At 37.0% G+C, this 19796-nt stretch overlaps 1 protein-coding gene across 2 annotated transcripts in view; it reads right to left on the bottom strand.

The window, feature by feature from the left end:
* The window catches only part of LOC138704539 (melanization protease 1-like), a 56683-nt gene extending 37579 nt beyond the window's left edge, over positions 1 to 19104 (bottom strand). Inside the window, exons 1-2 of one of the 2 annotated variants that reach the window (XM_069832535.1) lie at positions 18950 to 19029; positions 3323 to 3382 (exon numbers count right to left, since the gene is read on the bottom strand). In XM_069832535.1, the coding sequence (XP_069688636.1) occupies positions 3323 to 3382; positions 18950 to 18995 (106 nt within the window). In that variant the 5' untranslated portion in view covers positions 18996 to 19029. Of the gene's footprint in view, positions 1 to 3322; positions 3383 to 18949 lie in introns of both variants that reach the window. The other variant, XM_069832536.1, reaches the window with a different exon arrangement.
* Positions 19105 to 19796: the final 692 nt, after the last annotated feature.

The raw sequence follows: 19796 nt of genomic DNA, 5'->3' as shown, positions 1-19796 counted from the left end.
ACTAAGAAAATAAAGACAATTATTTTCGTTAATGATTTTGAGAAGCTCACACAATAAGACATAAAGTTATGTTAAAGAACGTAACTTGACACAGAGAGTCATAAATTTGCATGAATAACTAGAAAAGTTCATAAAACAGAACATGAACTTAAGAATTTCAAATAAAATTATGTTAAAGAACATCAGAACTTCAAAATTTACACTGTTAAACATAAAAATCAAAATTAAAATCGTGTTTCACTATTGTGTGCAGTTTAGGCTTCCCTTATTGAATATGAAATGAAATATTTATTTACAAATGTCACACACATATGTTTTCCACGCTCCTTTATCAATGCCTGCACAAAGTTCATGAGACCATCGTAGGCATTTTAAACAACGTATCTTTGCAAAATGCTTGGTTGCAGAAAATGCAGGCTTCATCAGTGCTATCTTCGTCATCAGTGGAGACCAAAGGCACAGGTTCATCTTCAGACGAAGAGGAAGATGGCACTCTATTCCTTTTGGCAACATTTTGTAACTTCCGATTAAGTTAGTTCTTGCAACCTTAGGTCGGGTCTTGGAAGCTCTTTTCTCCTTCAATGACCTTATCTCTTCCTTCTCAGGAGTGTTTGTTGCAATTCGTGTCCTACCAGCTCTTCTTCCACGGGTATTCAATTTCCTGGGCATTGCCTTCGGACAAGGTTGGACTTCCTCAGGCGTTACAATCTTTTTTGAATTTTGGTATGCCTCAGGAGTCTCTGATATCGACGTTCCACTGTTTTGTGGTTGTAGATTGAGTCCAGAGGAACTGGGAGTCGCAGCTTGCAGGTCAATTTCACGATCCGTGACATATGCACCAAGAAAATCATCCTCACAAAATACTCCACGATCTAATGGGAATATTCCTGATTTCCTGAAGCCACTAACTATATTTGTAGTTGAAAATGCTCGAGGGAAAGCTGTTCCTAAGACTTCAGCCACACAATACAAGTCAAAAGTTCTTCCTGGATTATTGATCATCCACGCATCCACTCCTTGGTTATAGTAACCCTTCAGAGGACCATAGACAGATCTAGAGGCTGCAGTTTATTGGACGTGTGAGGTGGAAATGTAACCATTACAACACCAGCTGCAGATGCCCGTTCAACAGCCTCAAATTTGATGAAATGTTCCATAAACTTCAGGAACATTTCATCATTAGACAATCCTGATGAAACTGCTGCTCCAATTGTTCCAGGTGGAGCACCAAACAACATTCTTTCTTTAAAGAATGCCCTTGGGAATATCAGCATGGGTGGAATGTGGTTACCTATAGCATTAACTGCTGCTATCATGGTTATCAGATTTCCTCTTTCTTCAGAAGTGCATCTTCCAATCTGTTTAACACTTCTGGAGCAACAATCTTAGCAGGAGTCTCGACATTTGATAGACCTGTCTCGTCTACATTTCAAACCCTTTGTGCGGGAATAGGACCATAGCGACTATGCACATTTTCAAGATTTTTAAAAAACGCATCAACATTGGCTTTATTAAAGCTTTTTGAACGCGATAAACTTGTTGCCTCCGGCTTTCTGATGATAAATCACTTGCATGCCTTCGCATAAACCATCGCATCCATTCCTTCCCAGCAATTTTATCCTCATTCCACTTTGGAGGATATTCTTTTCCGTTTGCAACTGCGAATTTGTGTGCAAGTTCTCTAACCCCTTTCTTAGACAAACCATAATTCATTTTTGCAACGTTTTTTACATACTAAACGAGAAAATGCTCTTCAGAATCACTGAACATTCTCTTCACATCACAATTTACTGACTAAGTAAACTTCTCGTTTCCAGATTGTTTAAAAGCAGCCAGGTGTCTTGACATTGTACACTTTACATGCTTCCCTAATAGAAATTCTTTTGTCTGGTGGGGCAGTGACCGCTTCTACGGCTTTTTTCATTAATTCCGCGTCGACAGGCTTTCTCTTTACCCCTAATTTACGTGTTCCATGGTACAACACCTACTTCTGTTTCAAGGTACAAGACCATGCACTGCAAAGATAAAATACTTTCATCGTTCATAGATTGCGACTAATGTTTAAACAATATAGTGTATTTTACTCACCATGAAGTGCAGAATCGACTGGTAGTTAAGTTTCACTGATTCAGCTTTCGAACAATATATAAAACACTTAAATACGAAACTCAAATTATTTACAACAGAGAGGTAAAATTTAACGGCTTGTCTTACATGAACAGCAACGCTTAGAAAAGTGCGGGAAACAGTTTACACTGCCCTCTGATGTACATTTTATAACATGTTTCTTGAATACGTCACTAGATAGCAACATTGACTAAAAAAAATCAAGTGTTCCAAGGTACACTGTCCTCAGCAACACCCTCCCCTACATACAGAGTGTTTCAGAAATACTTTGACAAACCTTTGGAACATGGTCCTCACACAAGAAAAAAAAGTTCATATAAACATATGTCCGAAAATCCTTAGTTTTTTACTTATTGATGAAAGAACATAATGAAACATCTGTTAGATATTGTCAGCTTGGTAGCAAGTGTTGCAACGTCAATCAATTCAGAAACTCATAACAATGAAAGTTTACGTTCATCGCGTTTCGAGGTACAATCCAACAACTTAACGTATGTTTGTAACCGATATAATATTCGTTTTGTTAGGTAATCGAATGATGTTATCAATACAAGTCTGCTGATGCACTCATTGTATTCTAGATGGCTATGTGTTGCCAAGGAGTCCATGATCCGACGAGTGCATGCGCGTGTGGAAGCAAGAGGAGAATATTTTGAACATTTGTTATGAGTTTCTGAATTGATTAAAGTTACAACATCTACTACAAGCTGACAATATCTAACAGATGTTTCATTATGTTCTTTCATTAACAACTAAAAAAATAAAGGTTTTCGTACATATGTTTATATGAACTTTTTTCTTGTTTTGGTGTGAGGAACATGCCCCCAAGATTTGTCAAAGTATTTCTAAAATATCCTGTATAAAGATTGATGTACATTAGATACTGGTAACACATCTCGGTTACTTTCTCTATTAGGCAATGACGCTGTAAATAAAGTTACAGTATGTTGCTGTGTAAAACTATAGTTTAGTACTATTGTGGTGTTGCTTTAAATTTGCAGAAAGAACGATCAAGATTAATAGAATAAGCCGCTTTCAAAATGGAAACTTTTGGAAAATAAACAAAGGGAATACAATGAACAGAGATTATAAGCAGTTATACGCCGTTATGCTCGACTGGCTTAGAAAGAAGCTGAATTTTACAGCGCTGATAAAAGAATAGTGCAAAGCGAAAGTAAACAACATAACCTCATACCTCTGAATACGATTGAATCAGAAACAAATTCTGTGCCAAGAAATGGATCGATAGTAATTTCTAGAACAAAAACAAGACAAAGAAACAATTACACGAATATATAGTCACAAAGTACTATATTAAGGATCAGGTGTAAAAACGCTTAATGAATTTCCAGTTACTTATTAAGTCACTTTAAGGATGTGTAAACTGTTCAATAATAATTGCAAACACCGGTACTGCACACCTTTTGGATAGTCCTATAGAAAATAATTCTCTTCTACTTTCTCAATTAGGTAAAAATAATTAAAAGAACCGAAGTCGTTGCAGAATTATTTTTTCACAAATTTCACATGATACACTGCTCCGTCGATTTAGTAAAAAGTCAATGTTCACTTACTTAGATATAACATGCGGAGCAAGTCCCCTGCAATCGGCAAACATCATCTTTTGGTAGTGGAGTGGTATTCGATCTATGGTACGCGTGGGGTCCTTTTTTAAGTTTTTTATTTAACGACGCTGTATCAACTACTAGGTTATTTAGCGTCGATGAGATTGGTGATAGCGAGATGGTATTTGGCGACATGAGGCCGAGGATTCGCCATAGAATACCTGGATTTCACCTTACGGTTGGGGAAAACCTCGGGAAAAACCCAACTAGGTAATCAGCCCAAGCGGGGATCGAACCCGCGCCCGAACGCAACTTCAGATCGGTAGGCAAGCGCCTTAACCGACTGAGCCACGCCGGTGGCTGTGGGGTGCTTAGGGTTGTCTCAAGGGGTAAGCATTCCACTGATTACGTATGTAAAAATGCTACATTCTTATTTTATTATACTTGTTGATAATTATTATTGCATTATGTTATAATTTCTTTTGCAATATCAACTCTTGTTTTTCCTTGTTTGAATACCATTTTACTTATTGCATCAATAACTACTGTATAATAATAATAATAATAATAATAATAATAATAATAATAGTAATAATAATAATAATAATAATAATAATAATAATAATAATAATAATAATAATAATAATAATATTTTTTTATTTAGTACAGTACAACATCAATCATAGTCTTTTGTTAATTCTTATATAATTTCAATGCAGTTTGAGGTACAAATATATTTTAGGGATACGCTAGCAAAATAGATTGAATACGACTGAGGTAGAACAAGAAAGTCAAGGAATATTATGGACAGTAAAAGAAATCAATCATACGGGAATGGGTATTTAAGAGTTATTAATGAATTATAAAAAGCGAAGTCCACACCTGTGGAGTAACGGTCAGCGCATCTGGCCGCGAAACCAGGTGGCCCGGGTTCGAATCCCGGTCGGGGCAAGTTACCTGGTTGAGGTTTTTTCCGGGGTTTTCCCTCAACCCAATACGAGCAAATGCTGGGTAACTTTGGGTGCTGGACCCCGGACTCATTTCACCGGCATTATCACCTTCATATCATTCAAACGCTAAATAACCTGAGATGTTGATACAGCGTCGTAAAATAACCCAATAAAATAAAAAATAAAAAGCGAATATAATACAACGTTAATATAAATTAGTTTTACTTCCTAGAATATATTGTATATTATAGAAAATACAATAATAAATGAATGAATTAACATATGAATAAATCAATAAGTATATATATATATATATATATATATATATATATATATATATATATATATATATAAACTAATAAGTTAACAAGAAAGAAAGAAAGAAAGGAAGAAAAGGAGTGAGTGAAGTTATGAAGAAAGGAGAGAAGAGAGGAATGTAGGCGTGAGTGAATGAATGAATGAATGAAGGAATAAAGAAATAAATCAATAAATAAAGGATTGAATAAAAAAGAAAAATAAATAGATATTATCACTCGATCAAGGCCAGTGGAGTCCTGCAGCCCGGAGCCGTGGCGCTACTGCTCCTGCGTTCGTAACACTGCAGCGCGATAGTTCACATTACGCCCGCGGATCCAGTCGCTTTGGTCGAGTAATACCTTACCACAGTCTAGTATATACAGTCGCGAAGCTCAATACATAGTAAATATGCAAACATTAGATAGTTGCTCACCACTAGGATCGCTAATATCGCCTCATTACAGACAATGCAAAATAGTACCGTCACAGTCTATTGTTTCTAGCACCCTCAAAACTCAAGCTTCGTGACTATATATAGTAGACTGTGAACTTACTCTCTCCAGAAATATTCTTAACATTTGTGCCGTTTTCAAGGAGTTGAATAATATTTATTTTATCAGAAATACTCAGATTTGAAAGTGTTTGTGACACGACGCCTTATTGGCATGCAGGGGCTTGGATTCACGTCACAACAGACTACGTTGTACTGTTTTCTGCTTTCTTTACACTCAAACGCATTCTACTTAACGGAGCAGTGTATACCGAAAATCGAACCCTTAACTGTTAGAGAGGATTGTCAGTTGGATCAGTCCAAGGTTAAACAATTGTTTTAGAAACATAATTTATTAAGAAAACGGATCTTTCCTATCTCAATACATAGACTCATATATTATATCAGAAAGGTACTCGGAAGTGATATGGTATTGAAAATACACGCGAGTTGTCGGCACTGTACCAGGATAGACTTGATGAATCAAGGCCAACGGGAAAGTTACAGTAGGCTACTGTATGTAGACTGACAAGGGTGTATTCATGGTGAATGACGCGGGAGTTCCCCGTTTTGGAGAGAGATGGGCGAATGACTCTTCAGAGAGAATCACTGTGGTTTTCCTCTTCCATCAGAGGCAATATCGGGAGATTACCTAGCTCTAACCCGCCACCATTTTCCTTTCGATTACAACATTTGTTACATTATCATTTCATAACATAGTTTCAGGAAAATATCTTATATAATATACAGTAGTTCATAATACAAAACTATGAAAAACTAGTCAATATTTGCGATTTACTTTTTTCTTTTACGCATATCTAAGTTATATCCTGTGTTTCACGTGGTAGCATATTCGGCTATAAATCTAGTGAATTCAGGTTCGATTCCTGGCATGAAAGTGGAATTTTATATTTACACTAGGACTATAGGTTGTGCATATCCTTTATTTTGTAAATAACACCGAATGGGCAGAATTGATCGCACGAGATTTTGGCGCATCTTTAGACGATGGACTTAGTTTTTATGAACAGATGATTTAATTTATAACTATGCAATTAGAATGTTGCTTTTCCTACAGACTGTAACTTATTTTTGACGTGAACAGTCTATGTTCGAGATATAAAAAAATAAATTGTTATATGTTTTGATATAAAAAGTTTACTCTGATGTTATTTTTGGTACCATGAAAAAAAGAAGTGTGAGTGGTTTTCCGCGCGGTGCGTCTCGCTCCATTCTCTATTTAAGGCTCCTCTTGGTTTTCCACACAATAGTCGTGGAAATATTGGGTATACAGTGAAACCTGCCCTTACGGACACCCCCAAGATACGGACACTCCTCATATACGGACAGATTTTTATGTCCCAACTGAAAAAATATAGAAATAATGATAATTTAACTCTCGTTGACGGACACACTCGACATGGACACGGACAGCAGTAGCGGCCGGTGATCCAAATCCTCGGTGAGGTCAGATGCAACTAGTTTAAGTGCCTCCGATAGAAAATGTTTATTTATGATAATAATTATTATTATTGTTATATTATTAATATCATTATTACTGTATTATTATTATTATTATTATTATTATTATTATTAGTCTATTATTATTACTAGTAATGAAAAATAATAATTTCACTCACCAAATACGCTGTTAAGCTGCGAGTTTCAGTGATTGTTTCAGTGTGATGAAGCAACCAATATTATGTGTTAAAATTCCTCTTTCTTTCTTTTCTTTTTATTTTTTTCCTTTGACAGCAACAAACAAGGCCAACAGAGAAGTTTATTTTGCACCACATTACCACTTAACCATTTATGTTGCCCATACCAGGATGCAATAGAAACTCGTGTTTAAGATTATCTGTCAGAAAAATTGTAAGCGATGTCGTAGGTATCTCAGTCGGCTCTCTCTTTATTTAAAACTTCCTTTCTTTCAATATTATTTCTTCTCGAAAAAGGACACTCTAACAATGAATTAACTACACCAGCATTATTTCTGGCATCTGTTTCTGTTTATATTTTCCCGAAATACATAACGACATTTTCCCAGATTCACTACACGAAGTACAATAGTACAACACCCTCGCATAAACTAAGACATAAGAGGAGAGAATAGTGTGGGTCTTTGCCTGCCAAAGAGCTGGAATGTTTGTTATTTATGGCCTATTTAGGAAGACAAGTCACCATTGCTATTCCCACCCCACTCTACCCTTGAGGCCGGCCCATGGTTGGGAGGAGTGAAACCTGACCAGGCCAGACGAATTGTGCCTTAGTTACAACGTTTAAAGCACAACGTCAAAAGCCCGCGAAGACAAACGAAAATCCAGAAGCAGACCCGGCACGAGCGATCCTGGCCTCATGAACAAATTTTACTGCAAAACAGGTCTATATACATCACAAGCTAGACCCGGCACGAGCGATCCTGACCTCAGGAACAAATTTTACTGCAAAACAGGTCTATCTACATCACAAAGTTTTCAAATGCTTCTACAGATATATGCTTCATTCAAATAACTAATTACGTTACATAAAAACAAAATTTGATTTCAGTTAAGCCAAGTGACTGAGGCCCGGCCTCACTTGCCTCAGTCAATCAGCCGCCAGTGACGGACAGCTGTTTTAAACTCCTAAAGCTTGTTTATCTCCTGCTTGCGGACAGAACTTAGATTTTAAGACCTAATGTGTTACAAAAATGGAAAACTTAATTTTGAGAACTGTACAGAAATTCCTTAACATGAAAGATGACAATAAGGATCTCGTAGGCTACCACTAGCCCAGCCGACTACCCCTTGTTAGCTGGAAGCGGGTGGATAAACAAAGTCATAAAATTTAACCTGTCTGATGGGACCAAGGCTTCCGCGATCGTGAAATTGTATTCCACACATGATAGGGTTAGTAGGATTATTCTCTTCACTTCAATCAGTTGTTCTGTTTCGAGAGTCATGGCATCTGAACGTAAAGGTTAAGTTGAAAACTGTAAATTACAGTACTGCATAACTGCAGACCTAGAATAAAATTGCATGGCACGGTATTGTATTTTCCTTTTCCGGTCTTATCTACTGTAGCTGAAAGTCGCAAAGAATTTACTATAGTATACTGTATTTACGAGTAGAATTAAACTACAGCGATACATTTCATTTAAAGCGTGAAGGGATAAATAATGCATATTATAAATTTACTGTTAGATTGGGGAGCCTCCCTCCCAATAAAGGACACCTTCCAGATGCGGACAGATTGTTATGTCCCTTGGATGTCCGTAAATGGGAGGTTTCACTGTATTGACTATGTAAACCTCTGACTGATATGTAGGCTACATCTATTAATTATCAGGCAGTACATCTCACTTGACGATATTTGACCGGAACTAATTTTAAATCCTTGATTGTTTGATGATAATTAGCAAAATGTTTACTAAAGTTATTTTTACTACTCGAACTGAACAATTTGTCAATTTTCTATTTTGTCAATTCCTTCGTCTCTCGTACGAGTATTTTCTTAACAAAAGTTGGCAACTCTAGCATAAAACGAAAATACTTGTGCTTATGTTTGTACAGATTATGCACCAAGATTGTTGACTGTTTGATGATGATTAGCAAAATGTTTACTAAAGTTATTTTTACTATTCGAACTGAACAATTTGTCAATTTTCTATTTTGTCAATTCCTTCGTCTCTCGTACGAGTATTTTCTTAACAAAAAGTTGGCAACTCTAGCATAAAACGAAAATACTTGTGCTTATGTTTGTACAGATTATGCACCAAGATTGTTGACTGTTTGATGATGATTAGCAAAATGTTTACTAAAGTTATTTTTACTATTCGAACTGAACAATTTGTCAATTTTCTATTTTGTCAATTCCTTCGTCTCTCGTACGAGTATTTTCTTAACAAAAAGTTGGCAACTCTAGCATAAAACGAAAATACTTGTGCTTATGTTTGTACAGATTATGCACCAAGATTGTAGTAGTAGTAGATATAAAAATTGTTAAAATGTTATACTTCACATCCTGGCAATAGTCTTTCACTTCAAGCTCTTTTAAAGATATGTAGATCTAATGTGCAAATCATTTCTTAGCGACACTATCTTACGAATCCATATAAAAGTAGGCTAAGAGAAGTCAACATTTTCTACACCAATATTAAGCCTTTTCCCCCTGTGTCCAGATGCATGAAAACAGGAAACTTGAGTGGTAAAAATACCGCCCTCTTCATTCAGAATATTTTAAACTTAAAATAATTAATTTATTAGGTAATTAAATGTACGTTTGTGCTTTTATGTAATAAAATTAATTGTGCTTGTGTATATTATCCAGTAGTGCTATCCTGTTGTTGTCAACATGCTGTTGACTAACACATAGACATAGGTAAATAAATAACTAACAAGTTGATGTAAAATAAATAAACAAAATACACAAATAAAATTAAATACTTATGTTACACAATATGTATTCATGCAGCACAACAGACCAAGTATACGGTTAAACAGCGGCTCATGACATGAGAACCGCTGACCTAGAGAACGCCAGAAAATTCGGTCACTTGGCCAGGTTTTGAAACGAGGACTCTTAATATGCTATAAAACGTCTTACTGTTGTGTCATTACTATGGTTACAACTAAATCTTAACGGTGAAGGGTTTGTTCATTGTTGAGCTTTGTTGTTAATCTTTTGTAGCCTTATGTCGAATCTCTGCATATTATTGATGTATGTCTATTCTCTATTCCTTCCTCTTGCCAATGTCAAGGCCAGCAGTACCAGCTGCTGACCGCACAACCCGTCTGGAGCCAAGTGGGACGAGCGTGCAGACTTTCTGAACTGCATCCATTAGTCTAGAATAGCGGTAGAAAGGTCGATTTCACACTTATATTTTATGGTTAGAGATTAGGCCTATGTTAGTACTGTGAATAAAACTGAACACATACATGCTAACCAAATTTATTTTTGTAAAGAGAAAAACTGGCAAGATTTTAGCATTATGTTACGGTCTTTTATCAACAGGGAAGAAGTACGAGCACTTATTATAGTTATAACAGCTCGAAACACGTATATGGGGAATAAGAGAGGTGGCATTTTTCTACTAGAGATCGAATTCTTGCATTGCAGTCTGTAACCAATCGCTATACACCTTTAGCCTCCTCTGTTCTGGACTTTCACACAACGTCTAAATTAAATACAATACGATGTTAACCTCCTGTCTATACTTCGTTTCATAGTCTCTAACAAGCGACGTGAACATTGCCGGCAGAGGAGAAGAGAAGTATAATTGCTATACAACCAATGGCAGAGGCTTTATTCCACGCGGGGTTAGAACGCTTCAGACCGTCCAATTTCAAGATAAGCTTGGAATGAGACTCTGCCATTGGTTCAGTAGCAATTATCGTCCCCTCTGTCTCTGCCGGCAATGTCTACGTCGGCTGTCAGATATTATGGAACAAAGTATAGAACTTCTATCTCTCTGTCATAGCCACAATGTTTTTCTTTGTAACATTTGCTCCGTATGTAACGATGTTCTTCATATTCAACTTCAACGAAGAGAAGGAAAACAAGGGTAAATGGAATTACTCGTAAATTGAGGAAAGTAATACAGTTATGTTAAGGACAAGCATGATGAGAAAAAGAGGAGGAGTGATGAACAGGAAAAGACGGTAAGGAGAGGAGAGACATTAAGAAAAAAAGATAAGGAGAAAAGATGAGCAGAAAAGGATGAGAAGGAGAGAAGTAGAGGAGCAGAAAAGGAAGATGAGGGAAAAAGGAGGAGAAGGAGGAGGAGGAGGCGATGAGCAGGAAAAGACGATAAGGAAAGAAGTTGAGGAAAAAACGATAAGGAGAGGAGATGGGCAGAAAAGGACAATGAGAGGAGAAAATGAGCAGAAAAGAACGATGAGGAAAGGAGCAAAACAGGACGATTAGGAGGAGAAGATGAGCAGAAAAGTACTATAAGGAATAGATGACGAGCAGAAAAGGACGACGAGGAAGAGATGAACAGAAATGGGCGATGAGGAGAAGAGATGAGCAGAAAATGAGGACATGAACAAAAGAGGGTGATGAGGAGAGAAGAAGATGAGGAGATAAGGATGAGGAGAGGAGGAGACGATAAACAGAAGTGGACGATAAGGAGAGGAGACGAGAAGAAAAGGATGATGAGGAGGGAAGGAGTTGAGCGGAAATGGACGATGAGGAAAGGAGGAAATGAACATGAAAGGATGATGATGATGATGATAGGATAAGAGAAGAATTAGGAGGGGGAGGAGATAAAGACTAGGATTAGGCAGAGGAGAAGGGTGTGATTAGGGTTAGGAGGAGGAGGCGAAAAATACTAGGAGGAGATAAAAAGTAGGAGAAAGAGATGAGGGCTAAGATAAGGAGAGAAGGGCTTGGAGAAGAAGGAGATCAGGGCTAGGAGAAGTAGATAAGGGCTAGGAGGAGATAAAGAATTGAAGGAGAAGATAAGGCCTAGAGGGCGAGGAGTAAATAAGAACTAGTACCGTAGTGCGGGAAGGAGATGAGGACTAGGAAGGATTTGGGGGAGATGAGGATTAGAAAGAGAGGAAGATAGGGACTAAGAGGGTGAGGTAACTAGGAGTCTGAGAGAAGAATAAGGAACAGAGGAGGGAAAAAGAAAAAGAATTAAGGATAAGGACAAAATGGAGGAGAAAATAACATATAGAAGAAGAACGAAAAGAAGAAGGACAAAGTGAAGGCAGGTACTTTGTTATGATGAAAAGGACTATGCGAGTATTCCGAAATAATCTGAGAAAATTTGATCTGTAGCCATTTCTTCCCTACATATTTCTTTTCGTCTGCCAGGGTCGAATCTATAGTTAAACAAGAGTTGTTTAAACGGTGAGCTTCCAGCAGACTTGCAAATATGTAAATGAGGCAAATATATTGAATGGAAAATTTTAGTTCCTTGACATATTTCTGATATAATTTATTTGTACGTTGTTATATAAGCATATTAGCCTACTTCACGTTAATATCTAGACAATGTAAACATATGTTATCATATAAACGAAATTATATCGAACATGTATCTACAATACTGTGAATGCGTTCGAGTACACAATTAACAGCTTCAGCCGCGTTTTAATGTTTTGTCAGGCTAGCTTTTCAAGAATTCATGAACTGTGGCTTACATTGGCCCATTATGTGCACAATGATTGTCCCATTCCGACGGGTGGCGTTGGTAGCATTCATGGATCAGATGCTGACAGACAGGCCATCCTGTCTCAGCCCTATCACAGCCGGGCCAGACAAGTACCTAATAATTAATCCCAGGTCTCGAAGCCTAGTGTTCTTAAATCCTATATCAGCATGAGAGAACCGTACTACCTTCAAAATTTTATCCCAGCCTATTTGTAATTGTTATAGATAATAGATGAAAGGCGGAGTTGGAGTGTGTTCTTAGAATGAACGAGGGAAAGGGAAATATCCCCCCCCCCAAAAAAAATTCTCTGCAATGTCTGCATTATCCACCACAAATTCCATCATGACCAGGCAGGGGATCGAACTCTGGCCGCATGATGAAAGACCATTGCGCTAGCACTGTACCACAGAGCGGCGTTTTAATGTCTTTGTAGAGATTTATTTTAATTGTACATATTCGGAGGTTTTCAGTCTAATAAAAGATGACTTTTTCTTGACATGGAGTCGCCACTGCCTCAAATAGTGTCAAAGATGCTTTTTAAGCCTTTGTATACTTGCCAATCGGCTGAAGTGTTTATACAATACTGTCCACACCTGTGGAGTAACGGTTAGCGCGTGTGGCCGCGAAACCAGTGTCCCGGGTTCGATTCCCGGTCGGGGCAAGTTACCTGGTTGAGGTTTTTCCGGGGTTTTCCCTCAACCCAATATGAGCAAATGCTGTGTAACTTTCGGTGCTGGACCCCGGACTCATTTCACCGGCATTATCACCTTCATATCATTCAGACGCTAAATAACCTAAGATGTTAATAAAGCGTCGTAAAATAACCTACAAAAATAAAAAAATATGCAATAATTCTATCAATCTACTTAAAAAATTAAAAATCAAAATATTTGTTAAAAAGTCCAATGTAATTATAATATTATAATGCTGTTCTAGATTGTACACTTAATCGCATTTTCTTTTCGAGATATGCTACGAAATTGGAGTACATTCAGCAATAGAATCCTTTGCCCACATAAGTAGAATGATAATACAGAATTCTACATGAACTTCCATCTTACATGAAAGTTTGAACAAATTACAGATGGAGTAATATTTCCATTACGTTGTGGGATGGCACTCTCAAGCCACAAATGAATCACAGGCCGTCAATTAGGGTGTGCCTGTATGAATCACAAGGATTACAGAGCTATATCAGACATAATATCGAAGAAAGAGCCAACATGTAAACGTTTTTCTGTTCTTTACAGAATTTACTTCTATCTAAATGCTCGTATGCGAGCGACTGAAGTAAAATGTGAGTTGCAGAATGTTTCACGAAGGAGAAACTTGACTCAAACCCGGACTGTCTGCGTGATAGTATGAGGATCTAGTCCACTCAGCCACCACAGACTGCAGAATACTATTAATTTTGACATGTCTTTTTAAAATAAAATGTTTATTTTTCTCATGATTATAAATCTCAGAGCACCGATAAAACATAACACATAATACTCGTATACTTTAAAACAACTGGAGTCATATGACTGCCTGTACAGTCTTATTGTTTTACTACAAAGTTTAAATTTCTACAGCCGGAGCTGTTCAGACGCTAATATTTGCAGTCAGAAAACCAACAGACGTGATTGTTTGCTTCTAAAGCTAACACTTTTACCTATTAAGCAGCGTGGCAATCCAGTGATCAGCTTACTTTTGACTAATGATTTTACAACACGGGGTCAATGTTCAATACTGAAAGTGACGATTTGAGTTACGATTACATTATCAAGGCCGGGAACCTTGGCCAATAAACACAAATTACGTACAAACCATCAACGAAATGCCACAACAATACAAACAGCCTAGTTGAACCACGATGTACTTTTAATTGATCGCTATATGAGTGCAAAGTTTCCAAGGATTTTAATTCACAGTTTTCTGTCCAAGGGCGGGTCTTTCACTGCAAACCAGAATTCTCCATCTTCCCATTGGTATGTAGCAAAATTTAATTATACAGGGCATTTCAAAAGTCCGGTAACACTTTCAATATTTTATTACCCAAAAATACTAATGATAGCACTTTCAAACACACGTCAGTTTAAAGTCAAACTCTCAAAGTTCGTTTTACATCTTACAGAAATTCAATGTGTGAACCACGAGTGACTCGGCAGATGTCCAAACGATAATCAAACTCTTCCCATACCCTTTTCAACATATCCTCTGTGACCGTGGCGGCAGCTTCTTGAATTCTGGTTTTTAGTTCCTCTAAATCACGTGGCAAAGGCGGTACAAATACACGGTCCTTTAGGTACCCCCTATAGAAAAAAGTCACATGCAGTCATATCGGGTGACCTTGGTGGCCATGTCATGAAACATCTGTCCCTTACTCCAGCACGTCCTATCCAACGATCAGACATCTCCGTATTCAGGTATATTAAGGTGCATTTTAAGTTTTCTAATCATTACCAAACTATGTTCCTGTTACTTTAGATAACATTACCTGATTTTCTTATACGTTTGTTCAACTTCTTTATATTCGTGTAAACAGTGGCATAAAAAATACAATATCGTGAGTATTTCTGAGAATTTCAATGTTATTGCAGCTGTTATAATTTATAACTAGAGATGAAACAATTCCTTCCATAGACACGAGGTTGACTACGCTTCATCCATACAGTGTGAGTGTTTCTGAATTCTACACAGTGGTCAGATGTAAACAAGAGCAGGTTTCAAGTCATACAAAGTACAGTATACTTCGGTGGAACATAACGTTGTGCACTATCTGTTGGGAACATTTGGAGTGAAATTTAACCAATGTAAAGTTGTTACTCTTGGTAATCCTGTATGTAGTGTACAATTCAACTAAAGCCTACACATATTAGAATGACTTAATATATAAAGTAATGACAATAACACTGCACTACAGGTTAGAAATCGACTTGCTCACTACCGCACTGGACACGTAGCCCAGGTTGCTGTAACCAGACGGTACAGAAAACAATTCTAAATCCCTTCGCTATGACGTTATGTACAATACTCGAGTCACATATACGCTGGTATCGTGTTTACAAAGAAATTGTTTCATCTTTACTTATAACTAAATGAAACCTACTTCTCAATATAATGCACTACATCAAATATTCATTATATGAGGTCTCGCCATCCTCATTGAATATTAACACGACTACTATGAAGTAGTCAATGTGTATTATCACCATTAAATCGAGAAAAATTCGTTCCGGCACCGGGAACTGAATATTTGATGTATTAAATGTTAACAGTTATCACAAACTGTTGTTGAATATGGCCATACAAGTCATTTAAATATGCGCTCCTGCACATTGACTTACATAGGTTTAAATGCAGGTAGTAGGCCGTAAAACAGTACAATGAGAAGAGTTCGACCGGCACAATGGATCGTGTCCCGGCATAGCTCAGTTGGAAAGAGCCCTCAGCGCGCAGAGCTGAGATGTCCCGGGTTCGATTCCCAGTGCCGGAACGAAATTTTCTCGATTTAATGGTGGTAATGCTCTACATTCATTCATAAAATTTAATTTCCCACTATCAATGCAATTCATCCTTTATTTACTTTGTTTCGTACAGGCACATGACATGACAGTTTCACTGTAAAATGGAAAAACAGTATGACCTAATAAGTGCCAAATTGAATCCCCCACACTCACTGGAGATGCAATGTACTAGGCTATGTAGACCGCAAAGCGAGTCCATTGTGCTCCTCTGTTGGGAGGATGGAAATATGGGCGACATTGACGCCGAAATGAATCCCGAGGACCAGCCCGCGTAATTTTATCTCTCGAGTAATTTCTCCCTCTCCAACTCAAGGTTAACGTTAATTCTAATTCTTATTTTAAAAAAATTGGATACTTCTTTCCCATTCAACAGCGTCTTTCGTGAGTATCGAAAAAATAAGCAGGGAGGCCCAAGGTTTTTATTCAACCCTTCTATAATGAAAAATCTAAGATTCTTCTGACGACAAGGAAGATAATCTGGATTTGTTATCTGTTGGAAGTAGTGCAGTGTAAAATACATGTACGTTTATTTTCTTTACGTACCTACTTACACACTAAGTTTAACACCGTGATCTGGGATTAGTCATGGTCAGGCTGAAGGCATTAGTATTGACATATAAAGAAAAGCCACAAAATTATAATTACTGAAATTACATCGAGAGCATCTTTCTAGAAGAGCGTATCAACAAATGCAGCGGTATCCAAATGTTTTAATAGAACCTATTTATGTTTGAAAACAAACGTTTGAGAATTAAAATGGGCATGAGAAAGAATAATAGAAAGTACTTTGTCATGTAGAGAAGGATAAGAGAAATTATTCTATATTTGAATGGCTCTGATATAAAGTTGTAGTTTTGTTGATACGCCTTCTGGTATGACGCCCTCGATATGTAACTTATATTATGAATGTGCACATGCAAGAAAGTGATTTCCCGAAAAGGATAAGTTTTTCAGAAGAAGGTTAAAACCGATTTGTATTTGTACTTAATGCAAATAAAATTCATTGCTTATAATAGCCCAGAAAGGCAGGCACTACCATTGTCTATGGATATGTTGTAATGAAGTTGTGCAATAAGATATGTGACTACAAATCAGTTTTAACCGTCTCCTGAAAACTTGCCCTTTTGGATAAGTCATCTTCTTGCATGCGCACATTCATTTGTAGCTATTTAGTACTGAACATTGATTTGATGAGCTCATGAATTGTTTGATATTTTGTTGTGTATGGCCAGATTATTCTCTATATTTTGTAGTTCTTGCGTAATTTTTGCCTCCGAATTTTGAGAAAATAGAAGAAACTTACGAGAGTAAATACGGTATTTGTCTTTCAATGAGTTGAGATATAACACGGATAAATTCAAGATCAGACAATGTTCAACAACGGGGATTTGAATCCAAGCCTGTTAATTCCGTAGTCAGACGCACTGGCCTTTACTTCAGACCGGTGGACAATAAATGTATTATACGCAGATTTGTGATTGCATATCGATAACTTACATCAGAATACAATAGGTTTAAAAGTTTATTATTATTATTATTATTATTATTATTATTATTATTACTGTTAATATTAATATAATAATAATAATAATAATAATAATAATTATTATTATTATTATCATCTATTAATTTGGTAATTCTAGAGGACGACCACTCCACGATTTTCCAACTTTCTTTTTCTTTACAAACGACGATTTTATGCTCGGTTTTGGAAAAGTAACACAAAACAATTTCGAAAACACATAATTTCGACTGTAACATAACATAACCTGTCACAACCTTAACTAACCCAAGCAAAGCAAAACTAAACTAAACTAACCTAACCTACCTTAACCTAACCTAACCTAAGAAATAAACATCGCCTACCAACAAATATTGCAAACAACAATGCACCTGATAAAGAAACCAAACAAAGCACTAAAGATTCTATCACCCTCGAGAATACCCTCTTACGACATCGAGATTTCATTTCCCTCATAGGCAGTAAATGTAAAGAATCATGGATTAAACTTTGGACTCTCAATCCTTTGAGAAAACTTTTCGAAGTCCTGTCAAAATGTTCTATTAATATAGCTATCCAAAGCTTAATAGAAAAGACCTGGTTGTATTATCAAGATTAAGAATTGGACATATAAAATTAACCCAGTCCTACCTCATATCAAGAAATGAATCAACAACCAGCGAAACCTGTCACTGCTTTCTCACCGTCAAACACGTCACCACAGAATGCCGAAGATACAACATCTCAAGGAAAAAGTACAATATACCAACAATATATCTACAACACTCAACGATGCAAATGTTTTTCCACAAGTAATCAAATTCTTTAAAGAAATTTCTTGGTACAATATGATCTGATTGCAAGATTTACACTTTTCGTATATTCTGTTCATTATCTTTTTGTTTACTTTTTTGTACCTCCAGATACATTGTCATATACTCTGCACTTGGTTTGTAATATTCATTGCTTGTATTGTATTTTTCTGTATATGAATATTTTGGTCACAAAAAGACTCAGCAGTTATGCGACCTAAAATGAATCTTAAAAAAAAAATTGTGAAAATTTAGATTTCACGAGATTTTCAGACATGAAAACTCGAATAAAAATTACAAATTCCAACCGATTCTTCTAATTCTTTAAAGAAGTGTTTATTATTATTATTATTATTATTATTATTATTATTATTATTATTATTATTATTCTACGCAGTGAAAATTTATAGTGTGTTGTTCAGAACATGTTATCGTAAGATAACTGCCTCATCTGAAATACGCTAGAAACAAACCGCGAGCAATTTCCCCTAATTCGTCAATCATGGCCTCGTGTATCGTCATGCTGTGCACGCACACTTTGGAAGTTGAGTACTCACGGGCAGCAGCTGAGGCGAGCAGCACCGCTAGCACGAGGAACTTCATGTCTTGTCTGCACGGCTCACAATACAGTCGTCACACGGCCCGTGTCTCGCTTAAGTATGCACTGATGTACTCGTGTGCAGCCAGGTGGCGCAACCGAGCTAACTGCCCCCACGCGGAACTTAACCCTTTTAGTCAAACAAAACATAGCTGCGAAACCTTTCTGGGGTTTTGCGGTATGGTTAAGTCAAGTGTAGTGGTAAAGTCGGTAAAGGTATCCCTTTTAGACGCCATGGAGTCGCATGCTTTCATGTCCTCGGCACTATTGTCCATCCAACCCAAGAGACAAACCTGATGTCAACAAATGCACGTGTTGTAATGTCTAATGATTGGCCGTCTACCGCAGTACACCTTTCGGCGTAAATAAAAATACAGTCCGTTATCATATTTTAACAAATATAAATGACACTCGGGAGGAAATTAAACGCAGAATAAATATGGGAAATGCCTGGTATTATTAGGTTGAGAAGCTTTTGTCATCTAGTCTGCTGTCAAAAAATCTGAAAGTTAGAATTTATAAAACAGTTATATTACCGGTTGTTCTGTATGGTTGTGAAACTTGGACTCTCACTCTGAGAGAGGAACATAGGTTAAGGGTGCTTAGGAAAGTATTTGGGGCTAAGAGGGATGAAGTTACAGGAGAATGGAGAAAGTTACACAACGCAGAACTGCACGAATTGTATTCTTCACCTGACATAATTAGGAACATTAAATCCAGACGTTTGAGATGGGCAGGGCGTGTAGCACGTATGGGCGAATCCAGAAATGCATATAGAGTGTTAGTTGGGAGACCGGAGGGAAAAA

Source organism: Periplaneta americana, chromosome 8, assembly GCF_040183065.1.
Source record: "Periplaneta americana isolate PAMFEO1 chromosome 8, P.americana_PAMFEO1_priV1, whole genome shotgun sequence".
Classification (NCBI taxonomy): Eukaryota; Metazoa; Arthropoda; class Insecta; order Blattodea; family Blattidae; genus Periplaneta; species Periplaneta americana.
This window is presented reverse-complemented; position numbering and strand designations above follow the sequence as displayed.